Source organism: Polyodon spathula, chromosome 20 (assembly GCF_017654505.1).
Source record: "Polyodon spathula isolate WHYD16114869_AA chromosome 20, ASM1765450v1, whole genome shotgun sequence".
Lineage (NCBI taxonomy): Eukaryota > Metazoa > Chordata > Actinopteri > Acipenseriformes > Polyodontidae > Polyodon > Polyodon spathula.
The window spans coordinates 3,552,142-3,571,149 of NC_054553.1; the positions used below are offsets into that span (position 1 = coordinate 3,552,142).

The 19,008-nt window shown below is 47.1% G+C and overlaps 1 protein-coding gene across 1 annotated transcript in view; it reads right to left on the reverse strand.

Moving 5' to 3' along the window:
- Positions 1 to 532: 532 nt before the first annotated feature.
- LOC121295366 (glypican-3-like) overlaps positions 533 to 19,008 on the reverse strand; it is a 58,824-nt gene continuing 40,348 nt past the window's right edge. The window contains exons 7-8 of the mRNA XM_041219886.1: positions 18,759 to 18,930; positions 533 to 3,016 (exon numbers count right to left, since the gene is read on the reverse strand). Of these exons, the coding sequence (XP_041075820.1) occupies positions 2,844 to 3,016; positions 18,759 to 18,930 (345 nt within the window). The 3' untranslated portion in view covers positions 533 to 2,843. The remainder of the gene's footprint in view (positions 3,017 to 18,758; positions 18,931 to 19,008) is intronic.

The following is a 19,008-nucleotide window of genomic DNA, read 5'->3' on the forward strand; positions in this document are numbered from 1 at the left end:
GGGAGCGAGGATCAACGGCGTCCCATGGGGGCCAAGCCAAACTGCTGCCTGCTGCTCCCGCTCAATCGCAGGCTTTGACTGGCCGGCCCCGCAGCTGTCCTGGGACGGGGCATTCCAGCGTTCACAGACACCCCAACAAGCACACGTCTATTCCCTGCTCGCTGCTCGCCAGCTGCTCTGCCAGTTTGACGCAGTCTCTAATGCCCAGGGAGGGAGGGGATTGGTGACAGTCTGTCCAGTATCTGCACACTCTGAACCCAGCTATAAATATGCTGCTTTACAGATAGTGACACAATTGCAGATTCTGATCCCTGCTTCTCTAGACGGAGGGCTATCAATTCTATGAAGCCTGTGATTTGGATCTCTGTGCCTGCATTTGTACAGTGAGGCTTTTCCTTTCCACCCAGCACCCTTCTTACGCATAAAGTTAATCTTTCATTATTTTCTTCCGTTATCTTCTTGGATTGACACGGTATCCCTACACCTCCACACATACTGCAGATGAGGCATGCTCTTCACTGGGGTGCTGGTACATAGTATTTCACAGGTACACTGAGCAGGTCTAAGTAACTGAGCAGAGCACAGCTGTAGTCGTGTCGTTTCTGGATGATTGATGCCTGTTTGGCCCGTAGGGGGCAGCAGTGATTGAGGACAGGGGCAGGGCAGCCCTCGGGGGGGCAGATACTTTATCCCACAGTAGATTGGGAATCCAGCCGTGGGGCAGGACTGGAGCTGTCACTGGGAAGAGGGATGGGAGGAGTGGATGGGGTGGGAGGCTGGGAACCCTGCCTGCCGCTACAGTTTTTAAATGTGTTTTTTTTTTTTATAGAATTGCTTAGTAAGATAAATTCAGCCCTTGTTGTGAGTGAAGCTGGACTGACATTAATGAATCATTTGCTTTTTTTTTGCACCCAGCCCGGGCTCAGGGGAGAGTATGCTGTTCCTCTATGAATCTTCCACTTCACAGAGGAATGCAAGAGAATCTCGTTAAAAAACCAAGCAAGACATATCTGAGATGCGTGAGCAGCATGAAGAGCTGTATGTGGGAATCAAACGAGACACGGGATTCTGGGATAGGGCAGGGTTGAAATATGGTTCATTGTTCTTTCCAGTAGTGGATTTAGGAAAAACATAAGAAGCATATATCAGATTCAAATGAGAAGCCAGGATTTCCAAACATTCCCCCGACAAGCAAGAGACGCAGATGAGAAGCACATTTCCTCTCTGTGGGTTTGCTGTAGCGCACAGCTCCACACAGACATGCATACTTACAGAGATGAATGCACACAGTTCCACACAGCGAAACACATATACTGTACATGCAGGCATGCAGGGATAACAAGATTCACAGACACCACCCATCAGACACCCAGCCATCCAGCCACGGATGAACTCTCCTGCTCACTGCAAACCAAAGTGATGCACAGACTAAACCCCGGCGCTCGCATGCAGTACAAGACTCAATCAGCAATAGCAAGTCCTGTTTTTAATTATCATTATTATTGTTTTAATGCAAATTGTATTTTGTCATTTGTATTATTTTTTTTTGTCATTTACTCAGTTCTTCAAAAACACATCGTTTTAAAAGGATGGTTCTGATTTTCAGTGAGAGACGGACAGAAGAGTAATGACTCTGACCTAACCAGGGCTGCAGCTGCAGTGCTCCCCCTGCTGTAGTGCAGAGCTGGGCAGTGCTGCCGCTGGGTAGAGCACACTGCTGCGGGGATCTGGTATGGGGGTCATCAGACATGAGACTGAGATTAATATGGGCCACATGGCTCCCCAGTATCCCTATGACCCCAGATCTGAATCCAAATCTAGAACTCCAAGTCGCAGTTGCAGTATTTTAGGGTAGAAGAAAACTGCAGTATATTAGCAGCAGTCCCCCATCCCCAGTCCAGGTATCGCTTAAAGCCCTGATGATTCAGGAGAGGGGGTTAGTGGAATAGCTGCTGTGATAACTCACTGCTACTGGTTTGAAGCTGTGATACCGCACCCTCCTGGCCTGCATGTGTAAGAGGGAGTGATATATTCTCAGGAATCCACATCCAAAGAGAGGTGGTGTGAGCAAGGTATGCATATCAACACTGTACAATACATTAAAGAATTTCCCTGAAAGAAAGACATGGCAAAACTTGAGGGCTGGAAGGGCAGAGTCTTTGCTGTTTCCCCGGGACTTGCTACAAATATATATTTTATTTTTAGTTTTCTGGGGTATTTTTACAAGTTAGTTAGGCATCTGCATTTATAATGTCTATATACGAAGCTGGAATGCGCACTATGTTTGTGTGTGAGTTTTGTGTTCCAGAAAAGGGTTTTGGATTCCGTACCTGGCGTGATGTTGTAAGATCTATAACCACTCCTGCCACTCCTGCAGTGGAGTCTGGTTCTTTTACACAGGGGTTAAGATGCTCTGCTTGCGGTCCTGACATGAACACCCCCTGCAGAGAGTGCTAACAGTAACACAGCTGGATCAAACCTAGAAGGAGTAAAAAGGAATCCTGCCACCAGCCCTGCAACATTCAAGTTTTGCCAGAAGTAACGCTGAGCACAATAACAACACAAAGTCGCTGACAGCACACTTATTTACAAGCTGGGTGGTACTGGGAGGTACTGGATGGTACTGGGAGGTACTGGGATATACTGGGAGTTTCTGGGAGGTACTGGGTGTTACTGGGAGGTTCTGGGATATACTGGGTGGTACTGGATGGTACTGGGTGGTACTGGATGGTACTGGGAGGTTCTGGGATATACTGGGTGGTACTGGGTGGTTCTGGGAGGTACTGGGTGGTGTGGCCCCACGATGGGCCCGAGTGTTCAAGAGTCCGAGCTCGCAGGGTCGGTCAGTGGGTTCCGAGGAGAGTCAGTGAGACAGCGAGGACAGCGAGGTGGGAGGAGACAGGCCTGGCACTGCACCCTGGCAGAGGTCGCGACCCCCGACCTTCTTTACCCTGGTGGGGGGGCAGGAGCTGCTTGTGGAAAATGATGTCATCCATTTCCAGGTTGTCTGCAAACTCTATAAAGAGAGGGGCGGGAGGGGAGGCACAATTAGTGGCAAGCTGCCCAAAATATGGAAGAATTAGACATACATTTTCCATGAAACAAAGAGCCCAATTCATTTTACTGCAGTTCGTTTTTTAAATGTATGTATTACAGTTTTTCTTTTCTTAACAATGATAATTGATACATACAGACAATTAACAGTGTGGGCAACATATTATCCAGTCAAACAGCCAAGTTCTATAAAACAAGAAAACAAGACATCAAAGTGGAAAATACAAGATGACAGACAATCGGCAGGTTATTGCAGAATGACCTTCTGAAGTCTGTTGGGGTGGATAAAATAAAGTTTGATATTCATTAGGAGTGGTTGTCTTATTAATCCTGGTTTGATTAATAACAGTCGATGACAGCTCCATGCAAACAAAACATTTCATGAATCTGAACAGACTCTCCTTAGATCACTGCTGAGACAAAGCTTTTGTGATAGAGCCCCGCATCTCAGGTTACTTCGGACGCTCGAACACAGCGGGAAAAGAAAGAAATGATTTAGAAGCACGGGCTGAAATAGGGAGGAATGAAGTGTTGATAAAGAATGACAAAAGAAGGCTGTTTTGATCGCTTTTGTTTTTTTGCACTGGAGGACAAAGGGCTAGAGAGAGAGAGAGTGAGAAACAGCAGAGCAATCTGGCAAATATTGACTAAACTCTGGCTCCAGCACAAAGACTGCACCATTTCTCCTGAATAATAAAAACCAAAAAACTGTAACTTCTACCAAAGTTGTTCCTCGTTAGCCCTTGAAGTGCCTATGTCCTCATTTATTGGAGCATTTGTAACTGGCACATTTAAATGTTCTCTTTAACTGTACTGCTGTGATAACTTACTCTAATTTTGTTAACTGCAAAAGTTAGGTCATGTAACTGTTCATTCAGCAAATATATCCCTTCAGATGCTTTTGTGATGGTTCAATATAAAATAAGAAACTGAAGCTAAACATCACACCACCCTGCAGTGATGCTAACCCTCCCTTTTCTATGAGTTGCAATTCCTAGCCAGTGTGAAATTTCACTGTTCTGATTACAGGAGCGTCTAACTTGATGGTCTTCAAAACTGGACGCAGCAGTTTGTAACCAAAACTAAGGAATAACACTTTTGTTTTTGAAATTTAGAATGTATCTAATTACATAAGTACAGTCTGTGTTATAATTTTTTCAAATTTAATTTGGTAATTTAATGGGTTAATTTTTTCCTTTTTTTTCTAAATGTTTTATTTGACACTAGAGTTCTATTTGAGTCTTGCCGCAGCATCCCATCACTCTGTCTCTGTGCTTTACCATGCTCCCCCTGTTCTTCATTACACTTTGCTATGCTTTTACTGTGATAAACTCTGAGAAGGGAATCTCAGTCATCCTGACCTTTCCTAGCCCAGTGTGCCCTGCAGATCACTTCTGAGTTTCTCTGGCCTCCACACGCCCTGCAGCACTGTCCCTGCCTCTAACCTAATGAGGTCTTAAGCCACTAAAACGCTCATTACTGCACGCCGAGCCTCTCCATCTCTCCCTCTTCCCCGCGGCCCCGGGGGCTGGCGGCACGTCTCCCTGCTGTTCTCTTCCAGCGTGTCCCTCGGACTCCTCTCATTATTTCTATTTAATGGTCCTTCTTAACAGATGAAGGGTAAGCTTTTGAGGAGCTTTTTCGGAAAGCATTAAAAAGCCAGGTTTAGGGGGCTCCCAAGTGGCACATCCAGTAAAGGTGCTCTGCGTGACTGTAGGGTGCGCCCAATCGCCTGGACATCACCGGTTCGAGTGTGGGCTATTCCACAGCCGACTGTGGACGGGAGTTCCCAGGAGGCGGCGCTCAATTGGCTGATCGTCGCCGGGGGGGGGGGGGGGGGGGGGGGGGGGGGGGGGGGGGTCTAGGTCGGCCAGGGTGTCCTGGCTCACCGTGCAACAGCGACCCCTGTAGTCTGGCCAGGTGCCTGCTGGCTTGCCTGTTAGCTGCCCGGGAGCTGCGTTGTCCTTCGACACTAGCTCCTTGGCGGCTGCATGGTGAATCCACAGCGTGTAAAGAAGCGGTCGGCTGACAGCACACTCTTCGGAGGACAGCATGTGTTCGTCTTCGCCGCTCCCGAGTCAGCACAGGGGTGGTAGCGGTGAGCTGAGCATAAATAAATAATAATTGGCCATTTCAAACTGGGAGAAAATAAAAAAATAATTGGCAACGACTAAATTAAAAAAAAAAAAAAAAAGCCAGGTTTAAACAGAGCGGTCTGGATGAGTTGGGGATGGAGGTCCCACTGAACTGACGGGCCTGGATCCTCCACGCTGGCGTTTTATTCCACCCCAGGGGCCTGTGGTTGTCTAAAAAGGAGGTGGGGGAGTTTCATCATGATGGACCCGTCCTGCTAAACACACAAACAGAGATACCTTCACAGTGCAGCTGACTCCTAGATGCAGGGCAGTATGCCTCACATACATCTTGGTGCAGAAAGACGTGCACGTTTAAAACTATCCTGCATACTTTCACTTACGGTGAGGGTGAGGGTGAGGGTTAGGCTGATTTCAATCTTAAGCTCAGTATTTGAATTATCTCAGCTGGCCTGTCATTCTGCACCTATACCCATTTTCACATCCTTGAATTAACCTTCCGAATTGTTTGTAAATTTTTTACTGAAACAAACAAATGGTACAAGCTGCGCTTTTGGGGCACAGCCTGTAATAAATCCAGACCTGCATACTCAACAGGCTTCTCTGAATTCCAGTGAGCTCCAGCCACAGCGTCTGCTTTAAGATCAGTAGCTGTATTTTTGTACTTTTTCCCTGTGGTTATACTGTGGATTTACTACAGCATGCTTCTAATATGCTGTACCATACCTCTCTGTGCTTTACAATGCTTATCTATGCTTTCAATTTGCTTTATTACACTTGACTATGCTCTTACTATGGGAAACATATATAAGGATACAATAGGAAGTGTACAATTTGTCCAGTAAGGAGTTATGAAAAATGACATTACTAATATAAGCCATATTAATAATGCCGAGCAATATTAAAGTTTGTGAAATATGCAAGATTAAAGAACACTCTCCTGCTGGGCCCATTGGTTAAACATCTCTCCTCTTTCATTGAGTTTAACTCATTTAAATTCTTCTTCCCTGGGGCTCATTTTTCTCAACTATAACAGAAACATAAGTAAACAGCAAATACCATTCCTATTAATAATTGAAAAGAAGGGGCAACATCTCCTCGCAGTCCGGCTGGCTTCATTTCCTTTGTTTACTGTCTGATGCTCGATCTTCTCATTATTAACATTCTTTTTCAATTGTTTTCATGCAGTTCTTTCGTGTTCCATTTTTCATCAAGCATGATTACAGCTCAGCTCTGTGTAAACAGTAAAGATTCATGTTCAGGACCAGGCTGGAAGACTGGCTTCTGTTCTCAAAGCTCACAGCAGTGAGGGTCCCACCCTGAGCGAATCGCTGTAAACGAGGTCTGTGTAACGGGCAGTGTTGTGTGATACTCTGCAGGCGAGCCCGGCTCTCTTGCATGGTGGTTAAAAAGCTTGCTTGAAGTGTGGGAGGTCGCCGATTCACGCCCAGCCTCACGGAAAATAAAATGTTGCTGTTCCAATTCTTCCAGTAATTAACTGAGGGGGTTAAACCGTCGCACTGCACTGTACGCGTGGGAAAGAGTTATTAAACAAATGCATTATCGTTCCTGTTTAGATTTACTTTGTATCATTTTCTGTTAGTGTCGTCACTGTTGCTATGTGAAGAAACCATGTGGCCTCGACAGAGCTCTCAGAATCATGTCTAGCACTCCTGCACTTCTGGCGAGTCACAGAGCATGCAGTAGCCCTTTATCTGTATGATTCTGAGAGCTCCACTGAAGCAGAAGATGATACCACGTGAATCTACTAAACAGAAAAGAATGCATTTGATAAGATAACTCTGATATTTCACATGCATACCTTTTAAGGCCCCTGCTTATCTGGCTAGTCCTGTATTATTCTCAGTTTGTTTCCTTTTACAAAAAACCTGAAGAAAAAAGTAAGAGAACTCCAGCACCGGGGTGAGTGCTTCATGCATGTGTCCCTCTGTTCATCACTATTTAAAAAAAAACATAGTAAAACAATCAGACAACCATTGAGGAGAGCTTCTCTTAGAAACATTTGTCTAGTTTCATTACTGAGATTATTATATTTACCGGTTACTAGCGAAAGAAAGGCTAAGTTTCCTGTGCATTTGAATAATTAATAAGGCCTGGTCCCGGGCGCTGCTTGCTTGTCCTGCTGCAGCGCAGGGCAGGGTTCAGTCTGTTGAGTTAAGCAGAGCTCCTGGAGCTCAGGTTACACATACGAATCCCACAAGCAGCCTCGGGTTATGCAGCTAGCGGCTTTTGTTTTAAGGTTATAAGTAACAGCGCTGTTAGGAGATTAACCAGTGTGAGGTCCCCCTTCTGAAACGTGTGTGTGTTATATGGGTAAACAGAAAACAGTGACACTGAATGTGCCCCCTTGTAATTAGGAAGCTAATAGGAGAGTGATTCCAAACTGTTTATTTCTATCTGGGTGTCTGCTTGTTACCCAGTTCTCATGGCTGCCGTACTAACCAGCAGGGGAACTTTAAAAAAAAAAACAAAAAACAACTTAATTTATTTCTTCATTTAAAATTCTGTTTGTCTGTTTAAATTCTGTAACACAAAACATTTCTCTTTGCCCAAAGCACCCCAAATGCATGTTTCCAAGTTTTTTGGAGTTGAGCAAGCCCTTTGATAGGTAGAGCAGGCGATTTCATATGAAATACCAATACAGACACTCACACACAACAACTCTAATCTTCAAACTGTAAATAAAAGTGAAGCCTAGGTAAGCATGCAGGGGTATGGTAAAGCATGCTGAAGCCTAGATAAGCATGCAGAGGTATGGTAAAGCATGGTAAAGCATGCTGAAGTCTAGGTAAGCATGCAGGGGTATGGTAAATCATGCTGAAGACTAGATAAGCATGCAGATGTATGGTAAAGCATGGTAAAGCATGCTGAAGTCTAGGTAAGCATGCAGGGGTATGGTAAATCATGCTGAAGACTAGATAAGCATGCAGATGTATGGTAAAGCATGGTAAAGCATGCTGAAGTCTAGGTAAGCATGCAGGGGTATGGTAAAGCATGCTGAAGCCTAGATAAGCATGCAGAGGTATGGTAAAGCATGGTAAAGCATGCTGAAGCCTAGATAAGCATGCAGAGTTATGGTAAAGCATGGTAAAGCATGCTGAAGCCTAGATAAGCATGCAGAGGTATAGTAAAGCATGGTAAAGCATGCTGAAGTCTAGGTAAGCATGCAGGGGTATGGTACAGCATGGTTGATACACAATGTGTGCCTTGTCCCTGAGCTTGTCATTCTCATTCCTGAACCCTTGCTTTCACAATCAGCCTGCTCTTGTGCCGGTACATGAACAGAGCCCTTGTCAGAGGTGGTACTGCTCTTTGATTCTCCTTGACTCCCTCCTCCTTCTCCTCATTTCCAGATGGAAGCGATCCCTGGGGTTACCAAGCTGCCAAGCTCAGAGCGCCGTTTGTCTCTCTGCCTCACATCGCGTCTCTGTCTGTCTGTCTCTCCACTGCTGGAGAGGGGCTGCTCAGGTCAGCCAGCACCCAGAAGTGCAAATCCATAATGAAGTTTACCACGTCAAACCACGGCAACAGCATTGAGAAATGCAGAAAAGCCTTGTGAAACGTAAAACTACAAGCACCACACATCTCAACCAGGCAAACACCTCAGCCGAGGCCTTCAGCAGTAAAGGCAATTGGCAGCTTAAAAATATTTAGGAATTTATGAGAGTTTACAATTTTTTTTTTTAATCAAGCCCAGAAAAGTATGAGAAAGTGTGGGAAAGCATAGTACAAGCATGGTGATTGGCGTTCCAGTGTAACCCAGTTCACTATTATAAAGGGACGGCAGGATATCTTTTTTGATCTGATTACTAGGCGACAGTGGTAGAGACTGGCTGCAAAAATACAAAGCCGCATTCCTCAAAGGGCACGCGTCCATGCATGCAACTGTGCTGCATACACTCTGCAAACACAGACCATCTCAATTTAAAAGCGCCACAGTACGAGAAACAAGAGTTGCTCAAATATTGACTGACTGAATCACGCAGAAGCACAGGGGCTGTTTAAACCGGCGCTTATCAGTGAGTTTAGCGTTTTCACAAAGTGGAAGGTCGTTCCAGCTAGTCTGGCTTTATTAGAAAAGGCTGTGTGACCACTGCTGCCCTCTGGACCCCGCCCCGCTTCACTTGATTAAGTGTGGGAAGAAACAGCAACGGGATAGCTGCTCTGCAGCAGAGTCCCATAGGGGGCTAAGAGAGCAGCAGCTTTGTGTGGGTTAGGTTTCCCCTCAACTCCCCCGTCCTGGATCACTGCTGACAGTATTCCTGGGAAAAACATGCTATTGCTCTCGTTAGACAGGACCCAGTAAACAAATCAACATGAAAGCTTTTTTTTTTCTCCTCATTACGACACTCTTCCAGACTGAACTGCAGGCCCAGCAGGATTCAATTATTCTTATTTTTTTAGCTGGATGGAAATAAAAGGTCATGCAGTTAACACATCACTCCGAACCCCTTCCTGGCACCGAAACACATCAGGGTAAAGACAAGCAGTAAGCTGTGATGTGTCAGAGGAATACAGAGGAATAATGCTCCACATTGACTCGGTTAAACTGGGAGGGAGCGTCAGGTATCAAAAGACATTGTCACGGTACAGCCTGAGCCATCACGAACATTCGTTCTCAAAAGCACTGAGCAAGCAAGGCTATTCCCATTATGAGAGTTTACCACAGGATTTCTGCATGATATTCTTTGCACTTTTCCCATGGTTGCACTGTGCATTTAGCAACTTTTCCCCTGGTTTGCCAACTTTCTTAACATGCTTTCCCCATGCTTTCCCTTGCTTTCATTGTGCTTCACAACGCTTTGCTATGCTTTTACTATGGGAAACTGAAGCAGAGACTCATTTCCTTGTACCCGAGTGGGGGTGTAGGGGTGAGGGGCAGCCCAGCACTCACAGAAGGTAACTGCCCTATTTTAAAACCAACTATATGAATGCAGTGCCAGCAGGGAGTTTGGAATTTTGTTTTTGAAGCTACAGAATGCAAGCCTCACTGCACGACATCAAGTGCCATTGCAACATGCACGCTTTTGAAGTGCTGATAACGCTCTGCTAAGATTCATTGAAACATTACGGCCTGTTTAAAACGTGTTTGAAAGGGCGGTAATTACCCCTTAAAACACTCCAAATGCAATCTGAGGGCAATTAGAAGCCTTGCCTGTTGCGCCCGTTGTGTGCGATCTACCAGCTAACAGACCCTGAACATCACAGAGCGTGCTCTTCCCCTGTCTGCGGCGCTCCGGCTGTATTATTTTCATTAGCTTGTTAGAAAAGCAATAGTTTTTTATTTTTGTGAAACCCTCGACTCTGTTTTGATCTGTGTACTAACCTGGGACCCGAGGCTACACTCCTCCCTCCCTGGCTGCGCTCTAATAATACCCAGTTATAATTAGTGAACGGCACCTGTGGGTTTTCAAAGAGCTGCGCGGCCCCTGCGGCCCCTGATCCCCACCTCTCCACCTGGGCTGGGGGGAGCAGGGTTCAAACGAGCGGATACAGGTGCTCTCTGGAGGTTAAGAGGGGACGGCTAACACTGCACCGCTTTGATCCCCCGTGATTTACAACCCTGACTCAAGCCACTGAAGACTGGAGCTGTTTAACGGGGAGAGAGGACCAGGTTTTAATGCACATGTTGCAGTCAGAGAGAGAGAGAGAGTGACTGACTTGCTTACCCACGCATTGTGCAATAATTACCCCAAGATGCTTATTAACGTCTCTGAACTGTGCTTTTATCGAATCCAGCCCAGTTGCTGGAGTTTATCGTCAGTGACGACTGGCAGCTCATGTATAGGAAGCCTCCAGAGATGTCAAGATGTGCATTTTGTGCCCGACTGTCTTTGTTTTATGTCGTGTTTTGTTCACGCAGCTTAAAAGTGCTTTAACAAGGGAAGTGCGGTGCACACACATTGCTGAAGGGTAATCACTGCTACTTCAAACTACCCACAATCACAGAGTGAATCCGACTGTGTCACTGTGAGGGTCACCACAGTGGCTACAGAGTCTCATCACTGCCTCAGCTCAGCTGGGAGGGAGTCTCAGGTATCAAAAGCGGTCAATGCAAAAGAACAAAAAAGCTCCACAATCCTCAGGATATAAACCCTGTAGATCTTCTGCAGTTTGTTAGGAACGAGTTTCTTTGTGCTACAATTACACTGGAATGCTTGTCTGCAGTTTGTGAGGTTCAGAAGGAGTTCCACGCTGTATATAAAAACGAACAGAAAGTTTACAAGACATCTTCCTGTATAGATCAAGTTACTAGAAAACTTCAGAGGCGAAAGGTCAGCGCATGAGTGCAAAGGTCTGACGAGGCTTCCTTCTTTCAAGTCGAGCTAATAAAAAAACAATAGCCTTCTTCCTTCTGAGCAAACCCAACTCAAACACACATTTTACAACCCTTTCTGTCCAACTCCTGTCTCGCCTTTAGAAAGGAATTAAAGGACAGCATGTTGGACAGTCCTGTCGGGGCAGGGAGACGATTTACTGTTTGTTTGTTTTCAGGGCTCCAGCAAAAAAGTCGTGTGCTGATGGACATGTGGCTCTCAGCTGTGCTATTGCCATTGAATTTTAGAAAAGGCGATTCTAAGATTGCGAGCCCTTTTGAGTCCACCAGGGTGCTTTTCACTTCTGAGTTTGTAAAAGTCAGCAGGATGTCAGCAAAAATCATATAGAAAGTGAGTCTAAAATTTTAGTTAAGATAGCTGTGATATTTCTGACCAGTATCCATGAGTAAGCACTTGAACACTAATGCTTGGAGGTCTCAAGCCAGCCACAGAGGAAGCGGGACACAGCGATGAGTCACAGTCCTGAGCCCAGTGAGAGAGGAGGTCCAGAGCAGATTCCGGCACAGGTCAGCAATCTGGCCTGGTTGGATTCCTCCTGCATTGGCTAATGCGTCTCAAACTGTCTTCAGTCCTGACCCCTCGCTCCCATACATGGAAACAGCGTGCAATCTCAGCGAGGCAGTCCTAACAGAGACAGGACTGGGGGCAGCCAGCCCTGCCCGTGCATCACTGTGTCCAGCGAGTCTGCGAGCGTCGTGCTTCCCTCGCAGGCTGCTGTGAATCCAGCTCTCCGGGGCCAACACAAACACAGCAGCCCCCAAGAGCAGGGTGATGCTGCTTCCTTCTTCACGATCGCTACTGTACAAATGAATAACTTTGGCAAGAGAGAGAGAGAGAGAGAGAGAGAGAGAGAGAGAGAGAGATTGAGAGGGAGACTGGGGCCAGGCAAGCAAAGCCATCGTGCTGGAGTGGGGTTTGAAGGAAGGGGTCCTGTTTCTTTTTCAATATTGGGCCACTTCACTTATAGGGCCCTTATCTAGAGAAAAAATAAAGAAGCGAGTGCTAAGGTGTTGGAGAGAGAGAGAGAGAGAGAGAGAGAGAGAGAGAGAGAGAGAAAGGAGGGGGGAATGAAAGCTCCAGAAACTCTTCTCAAGGAGCTCTTTATGCTCGTCACCTGGACTCAGGGCTGCACATTCCTGCTCTAGACACTGGCGCCTGCCCACTGCCTCAGCAAACACACACAGTGACTCACACAGTCACACAGACACAGTCACACAGACACAGAGACTCACACAGTCACATAGACACGGTCACACAGACACAGAGACACACATGCATGCACACACACAGAGACTCACACAGTCACATAGACACGGTCACAGAGACACAGAGACACACATGCATGCACACACACAGTGACTCACACAGTCACACAGACACGGTCACAGAGACACAGAGACACACATGCATGCACACACACAGAGACTCACACAGTCACACAGACACAGTCACACAGACACAGAGACTCACACAGTCACATAGACACGGTCACAGAGACACAGAGACACACATGCATGCACACACACAGTGACTCACACAGTCACACAGACACGGTCACAGAGACACAGAGACACACATGCATGCACACACAGAGAGACTCACACAGTCACACAGACACAGTCACACAGACACAGAGACTCACACAGTCACATAGACACGGTCACACAGACACAGAGACACGCATGCATGCACACACACAGTGACTCACACAGTCACACAGACACAGAGACTCACACAGTCACATAGACACGGTCACACAGACACAGAGACATGCATGCATGCACACACACAGTGACTCACACAGTCACACAGACACAGTCACACAGACACAGAGACATGCATGCATGCACACACACAGTGACTCACACAGTCACACAGACACGGTCACAGAGACACACATGCATGCACACACACAGTGACTCACATAGTCACATAGACACGGTCACACAGACACAGAGACACACATGCATGCACACACACAGAGACTCACACAGTCACAAAAACTCAGAAACACACACTGTCACACAGACATACTCACTCACACAGACACAGTCACAAAGACACACCCAGTCACACAAACACACAGTCACGAGTCTGTGTGTGAGTGAGTGAGTGTGTGTGTGTTTGTGGTAATTGGTTATTTTAATTTGCAGGCTGCCCTGAGTTATATCTGGTATAGCCTGCGTTCCAGCTCGGCTCATCAATGGCCGCTTTGTGTGGCAAATGCAAGTCAACACCATTTCATTTACAGCGAGAGAGGAAAAACTACTGAAACCTTTATAGAACTGCCTTGACCACTGAAGCAACCCAGCATACCACATACATAACATGCTCACTTAGAAAATAAATAGCAAAGTAAAAAAACATTTTTACAGCTGAGCTCTGTGCGGAAAGAGTCAGCGACACAGCTACAGTTGTGTGGAGAGTCATAGTAACCCAGTCATAAGGCCCCGGCACCCACAGGCTTGGGCTGGAGAGGGCTGGAGGACAGGGATGCTCAGTCACTCTGATTTTAGTTTTTTCTCCAGGAAAGCAACACTGAAGTTTTACACTTTTTAACAGTGCGGAGGCTGGGTGTGAACCGGCTCTCCTGCACACAGCGAGTGAGTGTCCTAACCGCTATGCAAAAGAGCCGGGCTCGTCTGAATTCACGCTTATACAACTTTCAACCTCCTCTCTGAACCAGTCCCGCTGACGAGGCATGTGCCGGTCAGCGCTGAACCAGTCTCGCTGACGAGGCGTGCGCCGGTCAGCGCTGAACCAGTCCGGCTGACGAGGCGTGCGCCGGTCAGCGCTGAACCAGTCCGGCTGACGAGGCGTGCGCCGGTCAGCGCTGAACCAGTCCGGCTGACGAGCCGTGCGCCGGTCAGCGCTGAACCAGTCCCGCTGATGAGACACGTGCCTGACTCATGCTAGCAGGGTTGTTCATAGTGATGAGTGTGTTCAAGCCCATAGGAGCTGAGGAGGGTTTCATATCCCTATACAATAATAACAGTGCTCTGCAGTTACTGCACTAATACAGAAATGTACCATGCTTGCACTTCTCTTTGCTCTTGCCGTGGTGCACCGCAGTGAAATGTTAAACTGCAGTGCAGCCATACCTATTAGCTGTTGTTTTGTTTAGTTTCAATCTATTTCTGCTTTTGGAAAATATAGATTTCCTTTCCCCTAAAAAAGAAGGCAGAGTGTACATTTTAAAGAGATGCCATGTAAAGACTGCTGCCCCTTCTCAAACTGCTCTACACCCTGCCCCCCTCCGGGGAGGGGAATCGGGGGAGTTTGAGGGGTGCAACCCGGGTGCGGGGTGCGGGGGTTGTTCGCGGGTGCGGGGTGCGGGGACAAATGCCCCCGCCCACGCCCACGCCCTGTTTACACAGATGTTGCTGTGTTTCAGAAATGTTTTTGGGGGAGGAGAGGCAGGGTCCTGTGCTGTGCTGTTGATAGCGCTGCTGGAATGTCGGAACACTGTGGTTGAACCAGTCCTTGTTATTTTTAGCATGTTTCTTGTGCGGCTTTGGCAGTCTGGGGCGCTTACAGATGAGTGTGTGACCATTTCCAGCTTGTGAAACATCTGCTCTCCTTGCACACACACACACACACACACACACACACACACATGGAACAGGAGGAAGCGTTGGTGAGTGACACCCTGCAGGCTGTTGCAATGCAAACAGCGTTGGATATGAATACCAGCTCGCTTTATATTAATCCCAGCAGGTGCCCCAGGCTGGAGGGTTTATTAAACCTCTTATTAACACCACTCCTCACAATACATATAAGAACGGGGGCAGTATTAAAACCATTAAAACAGACCCTGTGAGTGTGAGTGTGTGTATTGGAAACACAGACACAGGCTGCTCCAAAACCAAGAATGTCTTTGGCTCAGAGAACTCTGGGACAGTTCTATTATTTTAGTTTGCAAATGTGCTTTTCCCAAGTCGCCAATAGAGACTGTAAGACAAAACGAAAGAAAGAAATTCTTGTTCTTATCATACCAATAACACAAGTCATTATGATGCTCATGTGTATTATTCTGAAGAACCCCAAGCAGAATCGATAGCAGACCACGGTATTAATCACAAATCACTGTGTGCCGACTCATACCTATATATTGCCGACTTGTCAATGGCAGCCTCACACCATTAGCTGCTCTTGTGCTAACCCAGATGAAGCATCGTGTAGCTTTTGAAGCGCCATGCCTGTCTGCATTGCCGTTGAAGACCATTTGCTAAGGGAGCTGGCTTTCATACAAGGTATTCATGCAGTGATGCAGCTGTGTATTTGTTTGTGTCAGGGCTTTCCAATGCCCCCCAGGTTATTGTGTCTGTATCGCAGGCAGGGGTTTTATTCCATTCCTGCAGGACGGCTCGTGCAGAGAAACCCTCAGCCCCCCGTCCGGAGGGGTCTCCACAGCTGCGCTGTTATCACATCTGCTTTGTGATGTGGGCTGGTGAACACAATGCTCTGCCTGATATCACTCCCTGGTTACATTGTCTGTCCCCCAGCAAACAGGACCTGGGCCGGCTTTCCCTGTCAACCGTGGCTTTATCTTTTAAAGAAAGGGAACACACAAGCAACCCACCTCAGGGTCCTTTTATACCACAAGGAGTGAACACATTTGCTATCTGTAGCATTGGTATTATCTGAGGACACTTCAAATCAGGCTTGCAAAGTCTCAACCTGCACCTCCCATGTACTGCTCTGTACCTGCAGGGCATGCAGAGAGCTACACTATAAAATGTCAATGCTGTCACCAGCCTAGTAGAAAACACTAAGGGTCTCAAGCTTGCTGTGAGTCTCCTGCATGCTCCTGGCTCGTGTTTGACGCGCCGCAGCCGAACGGCAGTTGTCCCCCCCTGTGTAATGTTTTGATTGAGTTGCTCTGAGGGGGAGATGCTGGTGGCTGGAGTGTGTGTTTAAAAGCCCTGTCTGTCAGCACAGACCCTTCTCCAGGCTTTGAAGAAGCGGAGGGACAGAGACTGCCTGCCAGCAGATACAACGCATTGCACAGATTGTTTAAATAACGCTTCTATAGATCTGTCAGGGGTACAGGGGCTGTGCATGTTTCACATGAGGTGGGGAGGGGGGGGCTGATAAGGGACACTGCCTTTATAGGTTATTGTTATTGTTATCACTGCTATTGTACGGAAGGTGCACTAGAACCCCATGTTGAGTCACCTCCCTTTAAAGGTGTTACTGCTTGCCATTCATTTGTGATTTTGCTTGGACAAGCCTCTTTTTGTGCTGTATTAATGGCCAATGGTGCGAGCCAATGCCCCCTGATAATCCATTAGTGTGGCAAGGCACCAGCGTACCACATCAGTGCCAGAGTGTGACAGAGCACGGTGCTCCATTGCTGCTAACACTGGGTTTCCTCTGGGGAAATAACCTGGCATTATAACAGCCCCTTATAACCAGCTGTAACCAGCCCACGCTTCTCTGCTGTGAGCTCTGTGTGTGTACACAGCAGGCAGAGGGTCAGGAACACACACAGGGGCTAATCCGCTGCCCACAGTTAAAGGTTAACAGCACGGACACACCTTACTGTTGTTTGCACTGCACTGAGGCTTCCCAGCAACGTGAGAGGGGAGAGGGGAGCCTGTGTGTAACCAAATCTCTCACTTATCTGTGTGCATTGTGTAGAGCAAGGTGCTCCCTTTATTAAGTGAGCTCAGTCCCCTCCACACACACTGTTTGTTTAGGCAGGATGGCGTACTTGTGATTACATATCTCCTTTACAAGAGAGGCTCCTCATCCCGGAGACGCGGGAGCAGAACAGTGTCATGGAGGTCAGATACCACCTCCTGTCCTCCCACACAGCCATGTACTCATCCATACTGAACATAGACATGCACCCATACAGAGTGGCCTGAAGGAGGTCTGGACTTTCCACCAACTTTACTGCTTTATTATTATTATTATTATTATTATTATTATTATTATTATTATTATTATTATTATTATTATTATTATTATTTTTGCACAATACACAGAATATGTGTAATAACAGGGGTAATCACTAGCGGTAGTGACTCCTGCACTGTAGTTACATGGAAATGGCCTTGTTTACATGGTTCAGGCCCTGTTTTGTCATTCTTCTAACACCATGGTTATTACATGGGCGTGTATGCTTCTGTAATCTGCTCTGCTGGCACTAGAACTCAGAATATATAAAGTGGATCTGTGTGCATTTCCGCTCGGTGGCTCATTTATCTCCAGACTCCTGTCCCGTGACCCTCGACACGCTAGCAGGTGTGAGGCTGTGTCCGTTCACACAACGCTCTGCTGAGTACCTCTCCCTGCTAACCACAGCCCGGCAGAGACCCAGGAATCCAGGAATCTGGAGCCGCTCAGCAATAACACAGAGCAGCTCCCACACTGTTTGTTCAGCTGTAGCAATTTAAATCTCAATATTCAACCAGCCCTTCTTTCTTATTCTTCATTGTTTTCCTTGAACATTTTTGGATTGTCTTTGGAGTCAGCAGGTTTCCTCAGAGACAAGGACAGCGGTGAGGGGGGGGAGGTACCGAACAAACCAGACAGACACTAAGGCTCAAAAGGTCCCAGCTGGTTTAGTGAAGTGGCAGAATGCGCTCTACTGTAAGAATCTGGCTGAGAGAGCGGAGTGGAGCGCCACACCCAGCTGTATAATAGAGGTCCTATTCTTCACCCGGAATTCAAACGCTGGAAGAGAGTGAGAAGGCAGAGGAAACAGGCACTGCAGTGTTGTTTCACCTGTGAATAGCTGCTGTGGTTTGCAGCAGAGTGATCTCAGTGCTTTTCAGGGCTGTTTTATCTGTTTTTATAGACTGAGGATCTTCCAGGTAATACAAGAGTACTTTTCGCCTGCTGTGTGCAGTTCATGACAGTAACTTACTGAGTTTTTATTAAAATCGCTGTATTTTTGAGCTTGTAGATTAATAGTAAATAAGTAAATAACAGGGCTGCAAGTGTCTGGGTTACAGTGGCACTGGCAGTGTGCAAACAGACCTCCGTTTCAGATTAGCTCACTTCTACTCTCTTCCCTCCTGACCCTTTGCAGTCTTAACCCTTTCATGCATGGCGACGGTTTAAAAAACCTTTCTTCTATCTTTATATGGGGACACATGGAAGAAGCAAATGCACGATGACCTCATATGAGGATGCCATTTCTTACTTGTTAAGGTCCATGCTGTTCACAGACTGATTCACCTGTGATTACGCACAGTGGTTTGCACTACTGGGATCTCTATGCAGCTCAGGTTTTATTTACCTGTGAATATGCGCAGTCTCCTGCGGTGCGGTGGCGCCCCCCCCTGGCCGGAGCCACTGCACTCGTCCTCGTCGTCACAGTCCCCGCTCTCCAGTGCCTCCTCCTGCTCCAGCTCGCCCCCTGCTGGGCGAGCCTTCACCCTGCGCCTCGGGGCCGACACCATCCGCAGCAACTGAGAGGGAGAGAGGGGTGGTGAAGAGAGAGGGAGAGAGGGAGAGGGGGTGAAGAGAGAGGGAGAGAGAGGATCAAG